This window comes from Aquila chrysaetos, chromosome 4 (genome assembly GCF_900496995.4).
Source record: "Aquila chrysaetos chrysaetos chromosome 4, bAquChr1.4, whole genome shotgun sequence".
Classification (NCBI taxonomy): domain Eukaryota; kingdom Metazoa; phylum Chordata; class Aves; order Accipitriformes; family Accipitridae; genus Aquila; species Aquila chrysaetos.
This window is the reverse complement of record NC_044007.1, coordinates 37088590-37113218: the sequence shown is the minus strand read 5'-3', so window position 1 is coordinate 37113218 and position 24629 is coordinate 37088590. Positions and strand designations below refer to the sequence as shown.

The 24629-nt window shown below is 41.3% G+C and overlaps 1 protein-coding gene across 2 annotated transcripts in view; it reads left to right on the top strand.

Moving 5' to 3' along the window:
• The window catches only part of SULF1 (sulfatase 1), a 123669-nt gene that overhangs the window by 60196 nt on the left and 38844 nt on the right, over window positions 1–24629 (top strand). For both annotated transcript variants that reach the window (XM_030012641.1, XM_030012642.1), the window contains 3 exons: window positions 5166–5405; window positions 17335–17486; window positions 19519–19688. In XM_030012641.1, coding sequence (XP_029868501.1) covers window positions 5166–5405; window positions 17335–17486; window positions 19519–19688 — 562 coding nt within the window. The remainder of the gene's footprint in view (window positions 1–5165; window positions 5406–17334; window positions 17487–19518; window positions 19689–24629) is intronic.

Sequence of the window (24629 nt, the reverse complement as noted above, 5' to 3'; positions counted from 1 at the left end):
TCAAATCCATCTGCTTAAAAACTATGCTATACGTATAAAAATAGGATAGTTTTGCTTTCACAAGTATACTAAATATCTGAGCACAACCTGGACATACCAGCCAGAAGTGATTTTCACATATTTTTCTTAGGGTGGAAAAAGTTAAAACACTTGGATGATGTTCCAGGAGGCCTTTGAATGTTTTCCATTAAGTAAGTTAGAAAGATATTAATAGTAGTTATGCATATAACTGATTTTTTGGTTCACTGCCCAAAGTGAAAAATGAAGGAGAGAAAAAGGATCATTTTAGGTTACCCCCAAGCAAATATTTTAGTTTTGGGGGTGGGAGGCAAGATCAAAAAGGTGAAAAATTGGCAAATCAATTTGAAATGAAATCTTTCTTAGTGTTTTTTAATGAAAGACATGTTTTTAATAAAAGTATAGTGAATTTCTAAACAAAGTGCCATATGACATTGAAAAATCAAAATGCTTCATTCCAGAAAACTTATAACAAAATAGTTCATTTGTTCTAAAATCACATACTTTCAGCCAGAAAGTTGTAGACAAAAAGTGGTCTAGATCTAAAAGCAATTCTTTAGTTGCTAGCATTTTCGGTTTTGTCATGATGCAATAATAATTTACACAGTCCTTCAGGGCTGTGAGAACATAATTAATAAACTACATTTTGTGACTGAGAGTTAATGCTTTTATGCAGCATAGCTCCAAGACCAGGCCTTCAGATCTGAGCATATCTTATCTTTTTTATTTCTCACTCTTTCAAATGTCTGCTCTGTTTAGCCATGCTGCATAATGAATGGCTGTTCCCAGCTCCATTTTTGGCCTAAAATACAGCTATTACAATAGGAATGCATTTCTTCTTGATAGAGTCATTCTGAAAATTTCATTAAAAGGGTCAAGTCATGTCTTCCTTTTTGTGGTCCAAAAGAGCCTACTTTCTCCAGGGCACTGGGGAAGGTAGGTCAGCAGACACATGTCTCTGAACAATGTTACCTTCTTGCTGTCTTCAGTCTTGCGAGAGGCTATGCAAGTGGTGAAAGAGGAGGAAAGACGTGGCAAGCCACTTTGTTCATATTGTGGAGCAACTCTCTTTGAAAGCTGCTCTGGATGTTCACAGGGCACTCTGGCTCCTATTAGCAGGCAGCTGAGCAATAGCCTGGATGTGTATGCATTCCCACTGCCTTGAATAAAGACACAGGTTTCGCCTTTTCATAGATCATTTCACAGGAAACAGGATTCAGCCCCAAGACTTACTGTACTGCATTATTCACACTTCTGCTAATAAATCATTCTGCTTATTTGAAAAGTAAAGCCATACTGTTTTCCATGTGTGAATTATCCCCTCACCCTTCAGTGATTCCTGAGAAAAATCTTAAGTTTCCCAAAGGTCAATGGGAAGTAACACTTTCTGCCACAAACAGAATAAAACTTAGGCAGTGGTATCCAAAAAATCACAAGACTGAAAGTCTCTCAATATGGATTATTTGCCATTGTATTCCCAGCATGACCATTTCTAAAAGCTGTTCTAAATGAATGATTTAACATAAAAGCATATAGGGTACATTATAGACTTCAATGAGGGAGGATTTGTCTCCAGAGCATGTATGCGCATTAAACCAAAATATTCAGCTGCCTGAGTGCAAATGATATACAAGGGAGTTATCCAAAGCAAAATTTGCAAGATGCAGGGAGCTTGCATTTAGTTAGTGCTCAAAGCATAGGAGTATGTGCATCTTCCTATCGATCTGCACCATCCCCCTGAGTTTTGCATTCTGAATGCAAAAAAGTTCAGCAAGGCTGCTGCCTCATTCAGCTTATCAGATAAAACCCACAGATTGCTCCACAACTCCAGTCAGTTCCTATCTATGCTGGGAGGAATGTGTCACAGAGGAAGGATATTACAGGTCAGCTGGTGGATGGCAACTTAAGCGGTGTGAAGCAGCCTGGCCCACGGTACTTGAAGAAACTCAGCAAACACTTGGGCCCAGAAGCTGGGAAATGACTGGTTAAATTGTGCTTCTGTGCACTTTCTTTCCCCCACCAGGATCTTGAGGGTAGAAAAATAACTGCCCAACACTGAGGCAAATGGGCATCTTGCTCAAGACAAAGCACCAGCTCCCAGAACCCAGAACTGCCCAGAACTACTGCCCCCCTGGAGACAACATACTGCTGCTCTTCAGGGCAGTGGCCCCAGCTCCCACTGGGGTCAGGTCTGTACTCTGATCAGGCATGTGTACAGGTATTTCCAACTTTTTGCTCGCTCTTTAGTCTCTTCGCCTGTCCTTCAGATTCTCTATCACTTGCACACATCAGTACCTCAAACCATGACCCCCCCAATCACTCTTGTAATCCTCACTGTAAATAATACCTTATAATCCTCACTGTAAATAATACCTTGCATAATGTCAGAAAGGAGTCAAAACTAATGAGTACATTGGTAGGTCCAGTGTTTCTAACCCAGAGGCCTTTGAGATGTCAGAGAAGTGGGAAAAGGTTAAAAAAAAAAAAAAAGAGGGAAAATTCAATTTGAGACAATCACTTTTTTCTGTACCCCTGTTTACAGCCTAATGCACGACCCAGTGAAATCCATATAAACCATCCACTGAGTACCATCAGGCATAATTTGCCTGGGTTGCTTTCCATCTTCACTAGAACTAAAGTACTAAAAACATAAGCTGAAAAAATGGGGATATGTGCAGAGATCTGAGAAAGTCCATCACCTTCCTGGGGCTTTGCATACAACCCATATAAAGACAAGGTGGCTCTAGCTGTTCCTTTGTAGAGATGCCCACCTGTGATACACCTGGATGAAAGTCCATAGCAACTTTAAGACTTGTTATGAAACCTTGGTTACCAAACATATTTCTTGATATATGACAATAGACTGAGAAGTGACACTGAATTTCTTGCATGACAAAACTTGCTAACTTCTTGTGCAAAGTGCTTGTTCCCAGTTATCTGGTTCCCCTCAGGTGCTCCCCAATCGGTCATGTAGAGCGTGAGTGTCCTGCTGTCAAACAGTGCCTGAGTATGTGTGCCCTGAAGACTGTGGGCCAGATGGTAAAGAGCACAAGCTGTGAGGAGAGCTACAGAGAGCAAAGAATTATAATTTATATCAGCAAGTTTTATCTCCTACTTATGTTTTGTTTTCCAAATGCGGAAGTCTCACCTGCTTTGAAGTGCCTATTCCAGAATTTCCAGAGGGGCTAAATCTATTATCAGTGTCAGTAAGTGCATACCTGGAGGAAAAACTTACTCATAAACAGCAGGTTTGCAAAAGCAGAGGGCTGACCAAGCAGAGGAATGAGGAAGCGCTCTAACAGCTACTCATTTATAATGCATAGAGGCATGAAAGTGCACATCAGCTCTGCCGCTGTTACCATGCATTAGTGTACCTGAACAGTGCACTTTCCATCTGAGGACCTCGAAGCACCTTACAGCTGAGCTCTCAGCATTAAACTGTGACATTTCAAAACCAGGAGAGCTATGGCAAAAACAGAACAAAACAAAACAAGAACTGAAAAGAAAAAGCCAGCCTGGGGTCCAAGATAAAGATGTGTAGAGTGAGGATGATCTCTCATTTCACTTTTACTTAACAACTCAGTGAAATGCTCCCACTCATACAAATGGAGACCTTTTGTGTTCACGGACCTCTCAGTTACTCTCCTACTTCTCTGTATCTCTAAACTCATGTGTTTTGTCTGTATTGAGTTCAGGAAAGCACGAATGCAGATGTTCTGCATTTAGAAGAGAGAGGCTGTGAAAGAGGAAGGGTCCAAAATGATGGAGACTTATATGCAGGGTATTAAAAGTATCATTGAAGACACAGACATTGGCACTGCCCCAGGAAATGCTGAAGAGCTAAATGCCTCTTCCTTTTTTTAATCAAACAATTTTGATGCAAAAAATTTCATAGTCAGCACTGACTCTTTAGCCCCAAAACAAAACAGAGCATGCTTAATTTTAACTAGTAAAATAAATTGTAAGATTTTACTGCTTACACCTAAAGTTGAGCCTCCTTGGCAGTTTTGTGGTTTTATAGGCATGTCTTTCATGTTTAAAAAAAATTTTTTTTTTAATTTGGTTTTCAAGTCACCCAGACAAAACCACCAAGAAAAACTCTTATTGCATCAGTGGAATCTATGAATTTAAATTTAAGCCCATTGCTGTCAACTGTGTGGAATTAATTGTAAAAACAAAGGGGAAAAAACAATGTAGAATTCCAGAAACCTCTTTTTTGCCACCAAAATTGTGTGAGTATTACAATTCACAAACTTGCTTTCTGGACGCATACTGCCATATCCACGGTTCACCCTCACCCTTCAATCCCTGCTCTGTTGGATAACAGAAAGAGCAAAGTTTGACAGCTGTCAGCAAATACTGACAGACCCTATCAGAAGCTGCTCAGTCTTTCTGCAGTCTGAAATCTGCAAGGCCTGCCTGTCTCACCTTGTTGTTCATGAAGATGTTTTGAAGGATGCAAAAAATGTCTTTGTTCTTTAAACTGGATCAGTACAGTTTCTTGAGAAAGGTGCTGAATTTTGCCAGTATTTTTTGCATGCAGATTCATCCCCAAAAGCTGATTTTGAGCATAGTGCTTCAGTATGGGAGCGAGACATGCTGATCCTGTGTCCAGAGAAACTTTCCTCTAGAAAAATTGTTACTGAATTGTGTCTCTATTCTCCTCTATCTCTCCGTCCCTCCCTTACCTTCTTCCTGTCTCTCATTCTCTCTCTCTGATTATCTGATAAAATGGAAAGAATTGTAACAGATTATTGGTAATCTCAGAATTTTACATATTTTACTGGCACATTTACCAATTATGTATTCTTTGTAACATACTGTTTTCCTACAGCAGTGTTTGAAGAACTATTGATCTATAAATTTTACACAACTCTAAAGCTTTAACATTGTATTTCTAGATTAGTCTGTATTTTAATTTTGTTTTGAAGCCTGAGAAAAATGTATTTCTGGAGTCCTGAATAATATTTTTGGTGATACAATAAAAACCTTGTCTTTTCTCCTAAAATTACCTGAACTATGGAGTAGTACAGACTGATGTCCAAAGGCAAGCTAATCACTGATACTTTACTTTTAATGGCATAGTAGCAGCCAATATATTCTAACTATTTTTGCTGCACAGTGATGATCAGTACCTCTTATTGCAGGGTCCTTACAAGTGATGAATAAAACCAGAAGGATTATGGAGAATGGAGGGGCTTCTTTTATCAATGCATTTGTAACCACCCCAATGTGCTGCCCATCGCGTTCCTCCATGCTGACTGGGAAGTATGTGCACAACCACAACATATACACCAACAACGAAAACTGTTCTTCTCCTTCATGGCAGGCTACTCATGAGCCACGTACCTTCGCCGTGTATCTCAATAACACTGGGTATAGAACAGGTAAGAGACAAATCAACAGCAGTTCTTTGTTTAAAGTGAAAATGACAGATATTTCAGAAATGGGTCTCGAATCACTGCCTAAAATGAAGGAACTATTGTCCCAAATTGGAATTACAGAGGAGACATTAGTTTTAGTGTTATGGAAAGGGAGGGTAGTACTGACTGCTGGTCCAGATCCGCAGCTAACGGCATGTAAAGAAACTCACTCATAATGGAGCAGCATATTTTCACGTTTGGATGTGGGAAATAAACTGTTGGGCAGTTACACCTTAGTGTGAAAGAGGTGCATTTTAGTGGCATTGTGGGTCTGAACTGGCAGTTCCAGCCGTGATTATGGTCAGCATTATGGCCTGCTTGTGGACAGCTGCTAACAGTTATGGAAGAAGATGTCAGGGCCAGGCTGGGGACTGGTGCCAAAGACCTCACAGGAGTGAAGTGCCTGTCATGGGAGTGAAACAAGGTGAATGGTATAATTTAAACTTTGCCATGGGGCAATATTTCATTTGCATTTTCTGAAAAGGAGTAGAAACATGCCTTTAAGAAGGATTGTTCTGCTGTGCACCAATAAGATTTGATAGTTTTCTTGTAAATTCCTGGTGGTTTTCCGTAGTCAGGAGATCCCTTTCCTGTCTACAAAGAACTCTTCTTATTCCTCTCGTCTGCGCTTCAGCTTGATGTAAAACCTGATTCATTTCTGCATCACCTATCCCCTAAGATTCAATCTGTAGACACGTTAGGCTCCAGCCTGACTTCCCCTTCGCAAGGTACAGGAGTTGTGCGAGGTCATGAGGGTGCAATTTGTCCAAAAGCGTCGCTTGCCTACAAAGACTCCCCTTTACAGGACCAATGAGGCACAGATCTCGGTGCCAACTGCGTTCCTTACAATGTAATTGGCAGCAAAGAAATTTGTCTCTATCAGCGGCTTAGGCACAAGAACAGATTGCTTTCAAAACATATAGCAGGCAAATGTCTCCATGCTGTCTGCTTTCCCTAATTCTCTTAATGCTTCTATATCCAATGCCTTAAATTTATCTGCCTGTTTGCCATCTTTTCTTCACTACACAGACAGCTCTCTCTTTTTTCTTCTGTTTCTCTGTATCTGTAGTTCTGGAGAGCTTCTGCATCCTGTTCAAAAAGCAAACCCAGACAAATATTTAACTTCTTTGGACCTGGTGTTGGCTCTGACACATGTGCTGAATAGTACTTCAGTCTCTATTAAGCTGGTTTCACTGAAGTTGCCATCTGAGTACAGCGCTGCTAAACCTGAGTAAGGGTCAGCATCAAGGCTTTGGAGGAGAAAAACAGGGGAGAGAACTGACAATCACTGCTAGAAAAGGTGCTGAATTCACCCTAAAATATAAGCTTTGTCTCATGGCTTATGTCTCAGAAATCCTTTCTGCTTGATCTATGGCCGCCTCATGTGGTACTTGGCTTTCCTGTTCTTAAAAAATTTAGTATCATCTTATTGATTTGTAATCTAATACTTGCACAACTAAATGCCTCATGTGTAAACTAGACAGCTCTGTCATGAGCCCTCTCTGCCCTTCTGGGACTAAACACTCTGCTTTGGGTGTATCTTCTGCACTGCCTTGTATTATGAAGGCATGTGGAGATGTCTACTAAATGCAGACTTGTCCCTATTAAATTGAAAGAAAAAGGGGTCTAAAGAAAAGGAAAAGGAAAAAAATCCCTTTCCAAAGGCAGGCATAGAGAACATCAGTCCTAAAACTGTCAGGGTAAGTGAGTTTTAACAAGGGGCAGGAAGGAGAAAAAGGAAATGGAAACAAATGAAAATACTTGTATGAAACTCCGATGCTGACCAAGGTACATTGTCCGACCCTATAACAATATGTCTGTCCCAAAGAATTTATCCACTTACTCCTTGTAAGATGAGCCTCCCTTCTAATTACCCCACAGTTATTTTTGGAAGTGGCAGCTTAATTAACAGCAGATCTTACAATACATTTTTTAAGGATAGTGTTGCCTCATTAAAAAGTCATCAAAAGTCCACTAACCAACTAATAATCTAAACTTCACAGCTAGAAAGTTTAGTAAAATTGTAATGACTCAAGAATACCTGGGAGTCAAGGATAATTGGGAGTGAAAAAGAGGGAACTGGAGAGAGTGGCTACATGCCACATAGACTAGTCGTGACTCTGCGCTGATATTGCAGGTGCTGTGGGTATTTACCCTGTGCATTTCTATGTGTTTTGAGTGGAAATCAATATCCTCCTCAATGGGAAACTGAGGTGGAGAAAAAGAAGTGAGTGACCCACACAGTTTGGTGACAGTCCTGATAAGGCCCTGGTCCAGAGAGCTCCAGTCCAGATGAAACAAAGTGCAATACCTCCAACCTGGTTGTCTGTTTGAAATTATGAAGATTTAGCTCTCACTTTTTGCACAGGATCAAATTATTATGTAAGTCAGTGGAAATAAAGAGGTGAGAGAATGTTTGTATAATGTCCTTACTTCTGTTCACTCCAAATAGTTTCCAACATCTATAAAGCATCTGCTGTCTAAACCTGCTGCAGCCTTAACTAAACCCTCTATACTGCAATTGGTCACATGTGGGCAGATTTCTTATGAGACGAGTCCTGCTGAAGCCACGAGAACTCCGTGCAAGCACAGTAGGCCATTTAAAGAGAGGTCTGAAATGTTCTCTAATAAACTGTGGTCATAATTAGAGCCCACTGGGAAAACCTAGCAAAGAACAGAATGGGGTTTTCTTTCCTTTTTCTATTTGACTCTTCTACTCCCGTTCTACTCTGATGTGACCTCATGGAGATGTTGCATTTCATGGAAACACCCCTTTTTGAATATTATATGACAGTGCTAAATCAGAGGCAGAAAAAGTGCTGGGTGCTGGCAGGGCAGAAAATATTCAGAAACAACACTGCCAAATCAAAATCACTTTTGCTTCTAATTATAATTTTTAAAAAATCCCTAAACAATTAAAGATGTTTCAATGTTTACGGTTTCCCTTACTCACAAGCTGTATGCTAATGCAGCAATGAGTCAACTGCACAGCTTCCTGATTGTTGAAAGTCCACTAACTTGGTAATATTAAGCTAGAATTTGTAGGAAATAGCAGGGAAGGCACAGTGAATAGGTAGAAAGAGAAAACAAAGCAACTCTGGAGAGCTTCAGAGTGATGAGACTTTCGTTTAATTACATAGGCTCCAGCTGCTCATACTGGGGAGGAAAAAGGGTGACTCTGTAACCACTTTCAAATTTTGTGGAAATTGTGAGAAAAACTTGAGAAGTTTTCTTTTATCTTGTAGTTTTTAATGTCAGTAGACATCCCTTCAGCTATTTAGATTCAGAAATTTTATTCATAAGATTATTAGATGCAGGAGTTCGAGATTTTGCTTTGCGCTTTGCAAAGTATTGGCTGGTTATTTGCTCTTCTTTCAGTCCTCCCTGGGGTACTGTTGAACTCTCGTACTCTCTTTACCTTCTGTTGCTCTGTCCCAGCCCTACAACACATAGTCTTGCCTCTCAGATGTGCCCTTCAGTGTTGTCAGTTCACGCTGCCATTCACCTACACAAACACAAAGGAAAACTCCAGGAGTGCACTACCTCAACCTTGCCTTCCTCCAGTAGGAAAGGAAGATTGTGCTACATCTTAATAACCGAGCAGTAGCCAAGCATTATCTCAGTATTTCAGAAGACAGAGCCATGACAGCAGCACAGCCAATATCCGGGAGACATAAGTATAACAATCATTTTATTGTTAAATAGTGTGTCACACTTTGTATACTGCAGGATTTTACATTTTTACCAGCTGAAGTTTCATCCTTTTGCAAATATGAAGAGAAATGTTAAGTTTAAAATTCTCACCCTGACTTAACATGCGTATGCGTTCAGAGCCCTCTCTGCTTAGTGTTACTTTGTAGAATCACTACCTTCTAATCCTTGCTCCTCTTAGCCCTTCACAACCAGCGTAACCATGCAGGAGAGAACAGGGGTCTGCCCTTGCTCAGCAACTGCTGACAGCCTCACAGCAACATGCCAAACTCAGGACCAGGCTCTCCCCTTATGGAATCCCACCTGAAAGAACAGAGATTACCAAATTAGGCAATTATTTGCTTACATTTTTTAGAATTGTCTTTGGGAAGATGTATTGCCCAATATTTTATTTCTTGCTCAGAAGTATCGAACAATCAGAATAACATTCAGGATTCATGCATGCAAGTGTACTGATGGCATTCTCAGCCTTTCGTGGGACAAAAATGGTAACATAGCAAAGTTAAGCAACTTGAACGTTAATTTCTAAATGCTTGCATTTGTAAAACTCAAAACTCAAGAAGTGACTGGACATCAAGATGTCACTATCTGGCATGTTTTGACATTAGTCACAGACTTCTGTGTAGTGATGAACAGAAATGGTCACTCGCTTGACATCTAGTTAATATGTTCAACAGTTCACGTCAGCTTCTGATGCATGTCAGTTGACACCTGTCACTTACAGGTATATTTCTTAGTGTAGTGACCAAAGAACTAATAAAATGCTGAGGTGACAAGAAACTGAAAGCTAAGGAGTATTTAAACTCGGCACAATTCCCTTCTGACACACAGGGACAAGTTAATCTTTCCTAAAGGGAGCAAAAGCTATGCCTCCTGAAGGTGTGGGCAGACAATACATTTCCTCTGGAGGCAAAGCCAGTGTGTTTCCTGTTCACAGCCTTACATACAATTCACTGCCAGCACACGCTATTTTTAATCTGCATCGTTTCAGTGACCTAATTTGTATCCTGCCTCATGCACTCTTTCAAAACAGAGGGTGACAGAATATGTTACAGGGGTGGGAATGAGTGAGCAGGGAATCAGTCCTGGTTTTCCAAATATTTCTAAAGTGAAAAAAAAGAAAGAGAGAGACAACTCTAAGCATTCAGGTTCTTTCTTAATTGGTGTAAAAGAGGCAGGGGAGCATCAAACATAATTTAACTTGTAAATATTTTAAATAATTGAAAATATGCCTCACTTTTCAGAATAAAATTGCACTTTCAGTCAAACTAAGAAATGTATAAATAAAAGTGAAATGCGCTGAATATATTCAAATAGTCCACAAAAAGAGAAATGTAGAAGAGGGAAAAGTCTGAAAAGGATAACATGCAGGATTTTCTAGTTCTATGGTATCATGTGAAGTGAAACATCTTTTGGTTTCTGTCCAGGACCTCATCAAACCACAGCAAGTTTGCCTACTTATGCTTAAAACAGAATTCTATGCTATTAAATATTGCAGAGAAAACCGTACACTAAAAGATTTTTAGCAAATTTACACATTCAAGTGCTTCATTTAGGAAAATCTGGATAGAACATTGTCTGTGCAACTACTTCATCTCTCTTGTTCGTGTGGCCAAATGATAGCCTTTAACTACATAATAACATATCACTTTCTGGAGGATGAAATTTCCTCAACTTAAAAACATAAACCAGTTCTATCAAGTGGCATGGTGCCGGCATCCACATCAGCAAGGATGGGGGTCTCAGATCCCCTCTGCAGAAGTCTACTGCTTTCTTACTGAGTTACTAAGCAGAGTGGGGTTTTATCACACATATGGGGCCTGGGGGTGGCAGCTATAGGTTTTCAGATGTCTGCTGAAAGGAGGTTGCCAGTGAGACTCAGGAGTCCTTTCAGGCATTGTTGTGTCCTCCCCACTGTCCAAAAGTGCTTCTGGCTCCCTTCATCCTACCCTGTTAGGCAAAGAAGTCTCCGCTCCAGTTTTTCTCATCCCAGTTTTCTGGCCCTGTAAGACCTCACCTCGGCCTCTGCTCTGAGCCTTGTCCCCCAGCCCTTCTGTCCTCAAGTTGTTCCCAACCTCCCGCATCCAGTCAGTCCTTGACAGACATGTCCTGTTCCCACTGCTTACCGTTAGCGATCTCCTTTCCCAGCCTGATCAGCAAATCTGCTTCTCCCACCCCCCTTCCCTTGTCAGTCAGCTTCTTTCTCCTTTCTGCACTCACTGACCAGTTTCTTGGTTTACTTTGCCAGTTCTGGGCCCCCAAGCCCCCACTGCTTCCCCCCTACCTCCCCCCCCCCCCCCCCCCCCCCCAGCTCCTTTGCTGGATCTCCTGCCATTCCCCAAACTGCTTGTCCTTATCTGGTCACCTCCTGCCCTCTGCATTTCAATCAACTTTCTCCCACCTACTGACACCACTCACAGGTGGACACGGAATAAAGTCCCGAGGTGCCCAGATATCCAGCACATGCAAACTGCAGGATTTTTTTTCAAAACTGAGCAAACTTTGGACAGATATTGACCAGGATGATAAAAGATGCCTCCTTGACAGAGAGTCCATCATGTCTTTGACAGAGTTTGTGCTCTCAGTGCAGAGCATGGACGTGCTATCGATGAAAGCTTGCATAATTTTTTTCAGATGTTGGATGTAATTCCTTTTCCATTACTGCGGTTCTCAAAGATGGCTACTGTTTGGGCTAAGAAGTTTCAGAAAATTCAGCCTGAGGCAGACATCCAGTGTGGAAAATTTCAGTCCAAGTATAAGAAAGTTATAAGCAACTGAAAACAGGGTCTTATAATGAGAAGTGTCAGACAACATCAATACTGGAAAGTGCTACCAGCTTGGCCTATAATACAGGCTTTGTTAAAGACATCACCCAGGCTAACGATTGCTATATCAAGTTATAGGCTAATGCCTTTTGCAACTGCTGAGTTATAAAATATTTAATGCTCTTTTTGGTTACAATGGTAAACCTGGCAGCAACTGGGAAAGACACACAAAGCTGGAGAAAAAGTAGAAAACCTGAGGTTTTCTACTGCGGTTATGTTACAAGACTGGGAACTGCGAAATCTGAATAATATTCTTGGCAATGCCACAGGCTTCCTGCGTGACTTAGGTCTAGCTGAAGGTTAACCTCTTGGTGCCTCAGTTTCCTCACCGCATTTTTGGGACTGTGCTTCTTTCATTTCCTAGGTAGTGCTGGCGTACTGAGCTGGCTTTCTGCACTTTAATGACGTGATACACTAATCCTCTGTAATTTTTCAACAGAGGGGAAAAATCAAGCTTCTTGGGTTTGAATCTATCACTTGCATAATGGGAAGAAAGCAAGGAGGAATTTACTGGAATAATCCAGAAGCTGCAGTTTTGTTGGGCTCTGTCCCCAGAAGCACAGAATCACTGTGTGTCAGCCCTGAAATGTCATATAAACAGTGCTTCGCAACTCCTGTAAATGGTTTCCTGACTTTGTTAAAGGAAGTGGGCTGTCTACTTAAAGCTCTTGTCTGGGTCACGGTGACTAAACCTTACTGCAGCATACCTTTTTAAAGGTTTGGGTTTGTTTTAAATCGGAAACATTCCCATAAGCCTCAACAAATAACAAGAGCGTAGAACATAATGTATGTCCTTTGATCCGTGGAAATGCAGAGATGTCTCGCCAGTAGATGTAGGCCAGTTCACCTGTACGCTAATCCACTAATGCTGACAGGAGTCAGGGGACTAATTTTATTGTGTAATACTGTAAATGTTAGTCATAAATGCTTGTAGAAAATACTGGGGAAAAAAGAACTGGGAATTATGAGAATTTGAATCACATTCAGCTATAAAGATCCTGACTTCAAACTCCAGAAATCCCCTGGCTGAAATTCTCCTTGTCTTGCACCCATTGCAACCCCCTGGATCTCTCAGTCCAGTTCAGAAATCATTAGCTAATTGCTAAAGGGAAAACAAAACCCTATATTATGGCATCTATTCATGTTAGGTACCAAACATGTATATTCTGCAGCCACTCCTGAGACACATAAATGTCTGTATAACTGTTCACCATGCCCTGTGTTGTTGTTTGCATAAACTTAATTGAACATACTCATACAGAATACAATTATTCTGATATACTAAGCTACTCTACATATGATTAAAAAATAACAATGTGTCCTGGGAACAGTTAGCAAAACTGCCAAAATGCAGATAAAAACTGTCTTATTAAAATGCAAAAATCGGCATTTATCTTTCCTGTTATCCCTGTGGGGGCCATTACATGCAATAATGAAAAGATGTCCCTTGAAATGGCATTACTTTTTAATGAGGCTTTTACCCATTCAGTCATAATCTCTGTTTTATTAATTACAAGCAGAAATGGCTTCCTAAACCCTGTAACTGCTGACTACAAGTGGCTTCTAAAGCTGAGCATTCCCAGTCAGTACTCAGACTTGGCAATTCAGCAAGCGTTGGGCTACAGCTAAGTTAAGGATGTGGGCTGACTCTACAAGCCAACTATGTGAAGATCCAGCACGGACATTTGCACATCACTGTGTCAGCTCCTGGGCAGTTCCGTGACATATTCCATAGTGCTTTAATTGTTTACAATCCTCTGGTTAACAAAAAACAACTACGACACCTGTCGTGATTACTTGCTGATTATTATTTGGTCCCATGGACACTACTGTGCTTTCCTTTTACTCTGGCACTTGTCTCCATTCAGAGTGTGAAGAGCCAGACACTAACTGCTGGCGCTGGGCTCCAGCTCTGACTCACTTGCCCTATTCTATATTCAGTGGTACTCAGAAAACCCCACAGTGAAGGGACTGAACTCTTGTGTTTCAGTAAAAGCCTGGCTTTTCCCTTCATCTGTCTAATTACTCATATCTTCCTGAGCTTTTGACCAACAAACCACTCTTGGTTAAAGCAATTTGGCAAATGTGATCCATTATCATGGCTACTGCTGCTTCTACTAGTATTCAGGGCTTTACTATACATTTGACATGGGAACTGCTTTATTCTACAACAGGGGGAAACATCTATTTCTGCAAACTGTCACTCAAGGAGCTGCTTGAAACTTGACAGCTCTGAGATTATTTTTATGATAAAATACTAAATCATTGCCAACAGAAAGGTGAATGGTTCAGACTGTCAATCCGAAGTCTCATAACATGCACCAAAATATGGGGTCCAGGGGGCCAAAGGGGAGCTAACAAAACATTATTAAAGTTAGAAAATTAAGTAATCTATAGCAAGGAAATTCCAAGATGAATTGGCCCCACCAGCTCCAAGCCTCCCTTTCCTTTTCTAAATTCAGTTTATCTTTTCTCATCCTTATGCCCGAGGTCATTTCATCTCTGCATTTTATGCTGGTGGCTTTCTCTCAGGTAATGCCTGAATATCAAAAGAGAGAGAGGAGGAGAGAAAGCAGCTGACTGTTCTTTGTTTTAGTGCCAAAACTGAAACTGTGGGGACTTTCTCACATCCATAAAGGAACACCCTATGGTGACATTAAACTGAGAAGCTGTAGTGAGTCTTTCCTGGTCACGTGTGTGTTACAGTTTTTCAGAGCTTGGCCATTTTGAGACAGATTTTCATAGCCACCTCTCTTATTTGCAAAGGCACTACATCAAAACCTACAGACACTAGAACTTCTTAGAGAAAAGCTTGCCAATTATTTTTAAATGGGCAAACCCGTTTATTTTTCCCTAGCCTTTTTCTTGGAAATTACTGAACTGTTTGGCTAAAATGTTCCATGGAGCAAAATGCAGCCTGAGTCAGATAGCATGGAAATTATCATCACTAATGATTGAAGTTTGGCAAGGCTGCAAATAGCAGAGTTCAGGTCTCAGTATTAGTCAATCTTAATTATAGGTGGGGCTATCAAACCATCCTACATGATAAATTGCCATAACTTCCATTTCACAGCTTGAAAGCCTCAGATCTTTGTGGGAGGCAGGTTGGCAGTAGAGTCCTTTACAGATAAGCACAGCACGCGGAGGTTCCCCAAGGTCATGCAGTAGCTGCTGGTGGATCTGGGATGGCATTCAGGAGGGCTGACCTCAGATCTCCCCTGTAACCACAGACTGTCCTTGATTTTGCTTGGCTCAGTAATGCTTCCTCTCTCCCATACTTTACTTCACTGTTTTCTCTCTCTGACTTCTCTTCTCCTTCTACTCTTTCCTTGGCTTCCCTTCCCACCATATTTCAGCCTTTACCCTTACACTTTCCCTGGACATCTGACTCCCTGAGAGTTTAACCCAGTTTGGCTGCCTTAAAGGAGAGGTATGGTTTCCATTCCGGGAGGCAACAGGGCACATATTCTCTCCCCACAGTCACCCTCTTCACCTCAAGCTTCTTGTCTTCTGGTTGGTCTCAGGAGAAAAAAGGAGAGAGGCTGGGTTGCTTTCTTGGTGGCTGTGGGAGGAAGAGCTGGAAGCCTGGTCTAGTGTCTGTAGGAGTTGGTTATATGTCACATTCCACGTGGTATAGGAAAGTAACATTATATATGACTGTAATTCTGGTTAGTGACATTTGGCAGTTATATGATTTGATTGCACCATATTTATGTTGCCTCAGGCAAGTCTTAATTATGAACATTTTGATTTTTCCACTAGTTTTCCCAGGAAGTTCACCATCCCCACATCAGTCAGATCTGAATTATTTAAGCACTTCCACAAATGTGCTTTTTCGGTTAGATTGAATGTGTCTAGGTCAAATGTGAGGTTTTCCAAAGTGACTTCATTTCCTAGTAGGAAACAAATATGGGGATTTGACATGTGTCCCAACGCTCGGCCGAGGAAGTGATGCTGGGCAGCAGCTCTCCGCGGGCAGTCCTGGCTGGCCAAGCCAGGGTCAGCAGCGAAGGCAGGGGCTGTGCACCACAAAGGGCTGCTGTGAGGTGGGCAGCTATCAGCCAGAGGAGCTCTGTCCCTGGAAAGGGAGGGGTCTCTGCCATTCCCTCCTCTTCAGGGGTGTCTCATTTTGTAAGCACTGGGAGTACCTTTGCGCTGACTGCTGGGGATACGGGCGGCAGAACTGCTGGCGCAGGTGACCCTCCAGGGGCTTGTAAACCTCAAGAAAATTAAAAATGCAAACAGTGAAGTTACTCAGACACCCCAGTAACTTGCTGGGACTGAGCTGGAGCTCATAAATCCCTGAAAACCCAAGTTGCAGGCCTGGTCATGTGTTTTGTCCCTGCACTTCCCAGGCAGTGGAAAAGCAGGGCAGAGTCATCCAAACTGACTTTTTTGTCCAGGCCAAAGACCTTACACAAGCAGCTAAAGAGCTTCCATACCCATCTGTCCCTAGAAGCAACGCTGCTGCATTTGCCAGGGTGCCATGCCAGCGTTAATCCTCCCTCCCAAAGCCAGTTGGCCGGCTTTTGGTGTCTGTGTATCTTTGGCATAAGTGATTCACAACTCCCAGAGAGCTGGGAGCCCACTGCATTGTGAGATTGTTTTTCTTTTTACTTCCTTCCAGAGGAATTGGCAGGAGCACCTGCAAACCCTCCTGGGCCTGACGGCAAAGGCTGAAAATTTCAGTCTGAGTAGGTTCTGACTTGTCACCTGGAGCTAATGGAAAAAAATACGCTTAGTTTGGCAGGCCAGGCAAAGGTGCTTGACCTCCAAGTCTTTGTTTCTTCATTAGTTTTGCCTTAGAGAAGCTGTGGCAGAAAAGCAGGGTGAGGATTCCCTCTTGTTCTACCCAAATGTGGCCCCGTGGGATGGAGATCTGGACTTCCCAGACCTTTTATCAAACCAGCAAACATAGCCAGGTTGCCAAGGCCAGTCTTTCAAAATTCAGAAGCCACACTCCAAAACATCACAGGAATTGCTTAAAACCACAAGGTGTTTCTCAGATGTTTCCTCTGGGCACTGAGTTTTTATTCCATTTTCAAGTGGAAACCAAGAGAAACATACTCATTCTAAAAAAACCCAAAAATATTTCACGTGAGCACTAGATTCCAAAAGATTAAGAAGAAAACCTAAAGTCACGAAGGCTTTCAACTCTCATAAAAACTGTGGAAATAACTTACTTTAATTTCAAAACCCTCTAAGGTATAAAAGGAACATTTTTGATAAAGCAACTCTGACTCATTCTAACACATTTTATCTTCATTCATGCATGCTTTTGACTCAGACTAAAAGACTTGGATTGCAAAGCCTCATGTGTGTGTGGTTTTTTTTTCTTTTTTTTTTTACCTTCACAGCTTTTTTTGGGAAATACCTCAATGAATACAATGGCAGCTACATCCCTCCTGGGTGGAGAGAGTGGGTTGGATTAGTGAAGAACTCTCGCTTCTATAATTACACCATTTCTCGCAATGGTAACAAAGAGAAGCATGGATTTGATTATGCAAAGGTATTTTCCAGACACATAAATGCTGCATCATTAATCAATATAAAAATAACTTTCAGATAATTAATTAATTAACCAACTGCAACCAAGAAATTGAGATGTCATTTTCTCTCCAGGGCATTGCAGATCAATTTCCACGTGAGAATATTAATTGCACGATGGAAGAAAGTTTCCAAGGGCTCTTCAGTGGAGCCTGGTGATTCTTCCCTCCCTCCCTCTCTCCCTCCCTCTCTCTGCTCAAAAGTGATGGTTCGGTGGCAGAAACAAGTAGTAAATAAAGGCCTTTCCCCAAAATAATTGTGCCCCTTCCACTACTGAACTTTAAAGTTAGCTGAGTGTTGTCAGTGATTACCCACATAAGAAACCTTAGTTAATGCTGTTTTCCATTATACAGTGCACACCAAAAAAAGGCTGTGCGCCTGTGGTGTCAGACTCCGGATATGACTATGAGAATAGATAAGCGCGAGAACACAGCCGTTGGAAAACTTCAGAGCTTGTTTGTGCTCTTGACAAAGTTTGGAAAGTATGCCAAGGTGACCTGCCCACTGCCATGAAGTTTCTCGGAAAGGCTTAGGAGTGCAGATTGCAGACTTTCCAGCCTGCACAAAGCAATCTGGAATTTCCTCAGACTGTAGCTCACGGAAGATGATACAGATGTTGCAGCTGTGGTTTCTGACCCATGTAATGAGATTTTATTGGAAGCTTGCAATGCCTGTTTCTGATTTCCCCACCCGTAGAAATTACATGATACTGATTATATATTTATATAGACTAAAAAAAAAGAAAATAAAGAATATTGGTTAGTTATACATTCCTTACACACCCTGCATATGTAGCTAGAATAAATAGGGAAATAGGAGGGGAGTGGATGCTTTGGGAGAGCAGTCATACAGGCATTTCACTTGAACAGGCCACAAACCCAGAAATTATCACAACCCTTGTGCCTCGCGCTCACTACCCATTTTAGAAACCAAAAGGTCACTCGCTGTCTCTTCCATATCCTAGCAGGGATTGTAGCAGCCAGGGCTACCGTGTGTGCTCCGAGTGTGCTACCGGAGAGGGGAAGGGGCAGGGGGGACAGGGAGCGGGCGAGCAAGGAGGTCACAGCTGGTTGGCTTGTCCCAGCACTGACATGCGACACAGACCTTGTCCCTCAGGCTCTGCTTTTGCAGCTGTTTGGGGCCTCGAATCCACAACATATGATTAGTCATGCCTGGAAGTGCTTGAAATTACAAACATCGTCTCAGCACTTTCTCAATGAAGCTCGCACTAGACCTCCAGGCCAACAGTGAATACTCCAAGGTGGCAGGTGGTTTAATTTAAGTTTTCATCTTTTTTTCTTAGTTCCATTTCCTCCCTTCCCCTTGTAGGCTTCCATTTGCCACCTTGGCTGTGGGTTAAGCCAGTTTATTAGTGAGCCACAACCTTAATCTCAGCAGCTGCACTGCTTAAAGTTGCACAATTAAATGAACAGAGCCTGCAGGAATTCAACTGCTCCCTGCATTCACATTTGCAATTTCTTTGATAAAGGTTTTTGCAATCTGTTGCCTGTTGTATCTTTCTTCCACTTTGTACATATGCAAAAGTATACTCTGAACAAAGAGCGTGCAAGAAATGTTTATGTAAACAGAAAACCAACATAAGAGTCAATGATTTCTTGCAGTTAGGAGCCATTACCTCGTGGAAGTGTTTTATCAGTGAAATTCAGGAAAAATCTTTGCCAATATAATCTGTCATTTTAAATGTTACTTAGCATTATATTACAAAATCTGGTAATCATATTTACTTAATGACTTCTCTTGTACCTGATTTGCAAAATGCTGTCTCATTTTATGTGGCATTGCCTGCTTAAGAAAGTAATTACTGCTCAGTCTCCCCTATGCTCCCTGGAATCATACATCTCTTTGATGGTATGTTTTTACTTCCTGATCTGAGCTGTAACGAGGACTTGAAAATAACATAACAACATGATAGTATGTGATCTAATTAATCATGCACTTTGTACCTTTTGCTTTGTGTTAATCGTATGTTCCAGGACTACTTCACAGACCTAATCACTAATGAGAGCATTAATTACTTCAGAATGTCTAAGAGGATATATCCCCATAGGCCCATAATGATGGTCATCAGCCATGCTGCGCCCCATGGCCCCGAGGATTCGGCACCACAGTTCTCAGAGCTCTATCCCAACGCTTCACAGCATATGTAAGTCAAAATCACACGCTGCCAGACCTGCTCCTTGTATCTGCTTCTTGTGAGGTATTTGTTTATGGAGACGTTGCAGGAACAGAGAATTCAAATATAAGAAACTCATAGTACGCGGTCAATGTTTGCTTGTTTCTTTTGCTGTGCTTGCTCCTTTCGGGCAGGAGAGTGACAGCTCTGACCATTATTAAAGCAGAGAGAAGCTCTTTTCCTCCTGGGAAGTTGTGGGAGATTAAAAGGTCAGTATTTGGCTTTGCAAGGGCAGCTTCTTACAATACCCTGAAAATATGTAGACACAGGTCAGGATCTGTTGGAAAGATATTACTTCCTTCGTCTTCCTCTGAGATATGTGCTTCCTGGGCTCTAGCTAACTGAATGCATTGAGAGTAAAAACACCCTTTTGTAGCTTTTGAGTGCAGCATTTGTTTATAGACTAGATACTGGCAGATTCCCAAAATAGCCTATTAGACTGCATTTTTAAATAACGTGCTTAATCTTTTCTGGTGATTACACTACAATAAAAAAAAAGAACTCTTCATTTTGTTTCTAGAACTGAAACGAACTTCAGGTAAAAATCTGAGGAGAGTCCTGGATTCCACATCTTGCTTTGTACCTTGAATACTGTGGGTCCTTTTCCTCATAGTGAGGTGTTATGGAAGCTTTCCATTTCCCTTCTGTCTACTATGAGCATGTAGACCACTCTTTCCATTTGTGCTTAAACAATGTCTTTGCACCTCTTTCCACACAGAAAAAAACTTAACAAAATATTTTAGCTGGATTGTACATTGATTTGGCCTCTGGAAATGAGGAGGAATCAGCTTCATCACACAGTGGAAAAGCTTCTTGGTCTACAAAGTGCATTTTGGACGCTCCGCAGTAGCTCACATGCAGGGATGTTTTTTGTAGTTACATTAACTACTTTAAAATTGCAAGGAGTAGCAGTTACTGCATAAACTGCATACATAAATTGTTCACAGCTGGAGCCAGAAAGAGATTTGCTGTTCATGGCTCATGGTTAAATATTTGTTAGTTTGTATTTTTTTTATCCTCTTAGTGGCTGCTACTTTCTACATATGCCACTTTCCCTGACCTTACATTCTTAACTATATTTTTCTTATCCTATATTCTCAACGATCCCACATTCCTGAGACTTGACTTTGCAAGTAATGCAACCAGTCAGCAATGTTTCATAGTTACTTAGATATTCAGGGTAATTTCTACACGGATACAGAAGCGAAGAGATTGAGATTTTAGTTTGTAAATATTCAATTGAAATTTGTTCTCAAGTAATCATCCTGAAGAATTATTATCACCTTTTTATGTCCTAAAGGTAAAATAAGATAGACATGAACACATAAAACCTGTCATATTGGTTTGTATGAAAGAATTTTCTAACTCAGTATCCTGAATTATGTGCTCCAGCAGAAAGCAGCGGGGAATGCTTAGGGGAAAAAAAAAAACAAGCCAAGAGAGATTCCTTTTCCCTGTTTTTCTAGCTTCTGAAAATCACCAGTTTAGGTGAAGCATCCAGGCCACTGTGCCCCATTCTCTTTGCATGGGTCTGATCTCTTTCAAACCGTGGTGGCAGCCCCACCATATTCTGGCGACAAGTTCACAGTCTTACCCTGTGCATCGGGGACAAAGGACTGCCTTTTCTTTCCTTCTAAACCTGGACCTTGCCCATGCCATGTCCCATGGTGTCCCCTACTTCCCATCCTGTGAAGAATAATGAACAGTCACTACATCAAATTTAATGGACCTCTCCAATGTCTTCTTTCAATCACCCCTTTTCATAGCAAGAGAGTTATATCTACTTGTTCTCGCTCTGTTCAACAGATTGCTTCCCGTTTAGCGGCACAGATTGCCTGGCCTCAGGCAAGCCATCCTGTCTACTGGGGGACTATCCATCATACAGGAGGGTAGGATTCAAACTGTTTCCGCTTAGCTGTGGGGACTGTGTCTGGAAGAAAAGCACTGAATCATTGTATCTCACCCTACCTCTCCCCAGGCCAAAGCAACTCATTTTAGGCTCCATGCTCACTGCCTTCTGATGAAAGAGTGCTTGTAGGAACTTGCATTGGTTTATCATGCTCCTGACACTTTCTACTGCTTGGTGTTTTCAGCCTCCTTGTTTTCTAGCTTGTGCTGCTAGAACCAATGGGTTTAGTTAGTCTCCAGAATTTTAACTGCCTCTCCACCTTATACAGGTTGCATGTTACCTGCAAAGCGAAGATCCCGGTTATCTGTTTGCAGGCTTAGTTTCATTTTAGTACTTGTGTAAATGAATTTTTATTTGCATGAACTCCTGGGGTCTAAATACCTTGCTCTGCTAGGCTACTTGTGGGACAGCCCAGAATATGAGACTCAGCTGTGCCTCTTCTTGCCTTCTGGTGTTGCTGATTTCTTGGCAACCTTCTTGCAAAGAGTTTTTTCTCTAGTGACCTCAAGAGATCCTTGCTGGGTTGTTTTGTGTTTCTTATTGCACTGACTGACTGCATGTGTTAGAGTTCAATCTGCAGACTAAGAAATGAGACAAATTGAAGATAAACAGCCAATTCGGGTGACTGAAGCCTCCAAATAACTGATTTCTCTAGCAAAAATATTAGCAACATGGTCTAAAAGACATAAGAAGTTCAGTTCTCACAGAAATATTTGGTGCTCCCTGTGAAAACAATATAAGAACAATAAAATCCCTCCTGCCAAGGTTTGTGTAATTTGAACGTTTAACCCTTAGGTTTTCTTCCTTGGTGGTCAAGCACCATTTGAATCTCTTTCTTTCTGACCTTGGGTGACAGCCATCTGACCTTGGATTTTGTTTTTAAAAATGTAGTTGCTATATCATGTTACTGTAACGCCTACCTCCAACAAAGAAGGGAAATCAGGTCAAAAGCTGCTTGCTGGCTTTACAAACTGAGATGGAAGGTTATACCTACAAACCAAGGATTAAGATAGCCTGTCAACCACATGTGAGGGGAAGTTTTGCTTAAAAGGACAGCAGCTGAAGCAAACCCTTAAATTACATGACGTTTCTTTGCTGGTAAAGTGCCTGTCATTTGATTGAAATACTGCCTTTATAAATTTTAAAAAAACACAAACCGAAAGTTTGTTTAGAAGTTTTCCACTTACACATCTGAAGGGGGGAGCAGCTATGACAGGAAATACTCCAGTTGAGGGAGACTTCTGCCCTCAAACGTGGGTGTCAGTCTCATTTCCCCACTTAACAACACGGACGGAAGAAAATCATCAAATGAATGCAACAACAAAGTCCATAAGATTTATTAAAAACCCATCAAAGCCAAAAAGGAAGAATCACATACCACCATTACCTTACAGTCCTGGCCTCCTCAGCACAAACAGCCTACTGGAGTAGCATGAAACATCTTACAAGGACAACTGTTTAATCATTAATTTTGAGTGATCCCTGTTAATTCTTATTAGCTCATTTAACATGAAACACAGGCTATATCATACTGGAAGCAGCAGACACTCTCTATTGTTTTTAAGTGTCCATTCTTCCTCCCACTCTCCCACCTCTCCTCTCCTTAAAATATGTTCTATTTCTGACACCTAAAAATATTTCTGAAAGTTTATGCTGGCTGCTATTACCATAATGAGTGATATATTTTCTGAAAATAAATCATACTAATGCATGTACTCTAGCTATGCCCAGAAGTTATTTCTGTGGAAGAAAATGGGACTGGAGAAGATGTACTAGATGAAAGCAATATATAGATCTTTGCTGTGGCAATGAACATCATCTATTGGGGAGAGAGGTTGCTAGACCTTTGGAAATGTTGCTGTTAAATATGAAGTTATGACACAAGAGATGGCTCTCTAGGTGTCCTTGGCAGCTGTTACAGGGGAATCTTGTTCCATCAGACAGCTGAGCAGGAAAGCTTTGACTCAAAGGATGCTCTAATGAAAGCCTGAATTTTCAGTTATGCTCAGGGCCTCTGGCACTTTAACTTCCCTTTACCCTCCAGTATGAACCAGTCTTTGGGGAACTGTGAATTGGACCTAAGCTGTTTATAAGCTGTGAAGTAAACAAACATTAGAAGCAAAAATCTGCAGGAGACAGATTTACTGAAGAATGTAGAAAAATGGAAATTTTTTGCAAAACGCTGCTGGCTGTGCCGAGCTAAAGACCCTTGGGCTGGCAGGAGGACTGACAACCAGATTTTATGGTTACCTGGAAGCAATCCTATTGCCAGGCTAAATAGGAGCAGCTAGAAATGTTATCTGGGAAAGGAGCGGAAAGTTTCCCAAAGTAATGTGAGAAAAGGTAGATGATATGAAAGGCAGACCTTTAAATTTCCATTTAAGGATAGTATGAAAGGTGTTGAACAACCAGGTCTGGCAGTAGCTGTGTGCTTGCAGTAGTGAAGCATGAAAAACAATGCTGTTGCAGCTCCTGATCCCTAGAGCAGTCTTAACTGTGAATTTGGGGTGTGAGATGGCTGCATTCAGGGTGCCTTCTAGTCACTGAGGCTGAATCTCAAACATCTGCTGGTTACAATGGTATTTCTTGTAATGTGGACACATACCCATTAGAGTAGGCTCATACATTTGCATCAGTAGTAAATCTTGACATGTCAGTGTGTCTTGTCGCTGCTGGCCTAAGGCCTGCTTGGACTCCTGACTTAGAGACAAGTGATCAAAAGCATGACACACATCATTGCAAGTGTGACTTTAAACAGCACTAGAAGAAATAGTGTGATACAGAAATGAGGTAAGATTTTAGTTACACAATTAACTTCTGCAGCAGCAACGAAGATTTTTTCCCAAAATAAAAAGGTGTTATTTTTAACAGGTAACATCTTTATTTTCTTCTTTGTTCTGAAATACAGCAGTTGTGTTATACTTCAGGAGTGAAACTTTCATACCTCACATCCCCAGATATATAAATAACCCTGGGTTTAAGAGATTCCTCTTTTAAAAGGC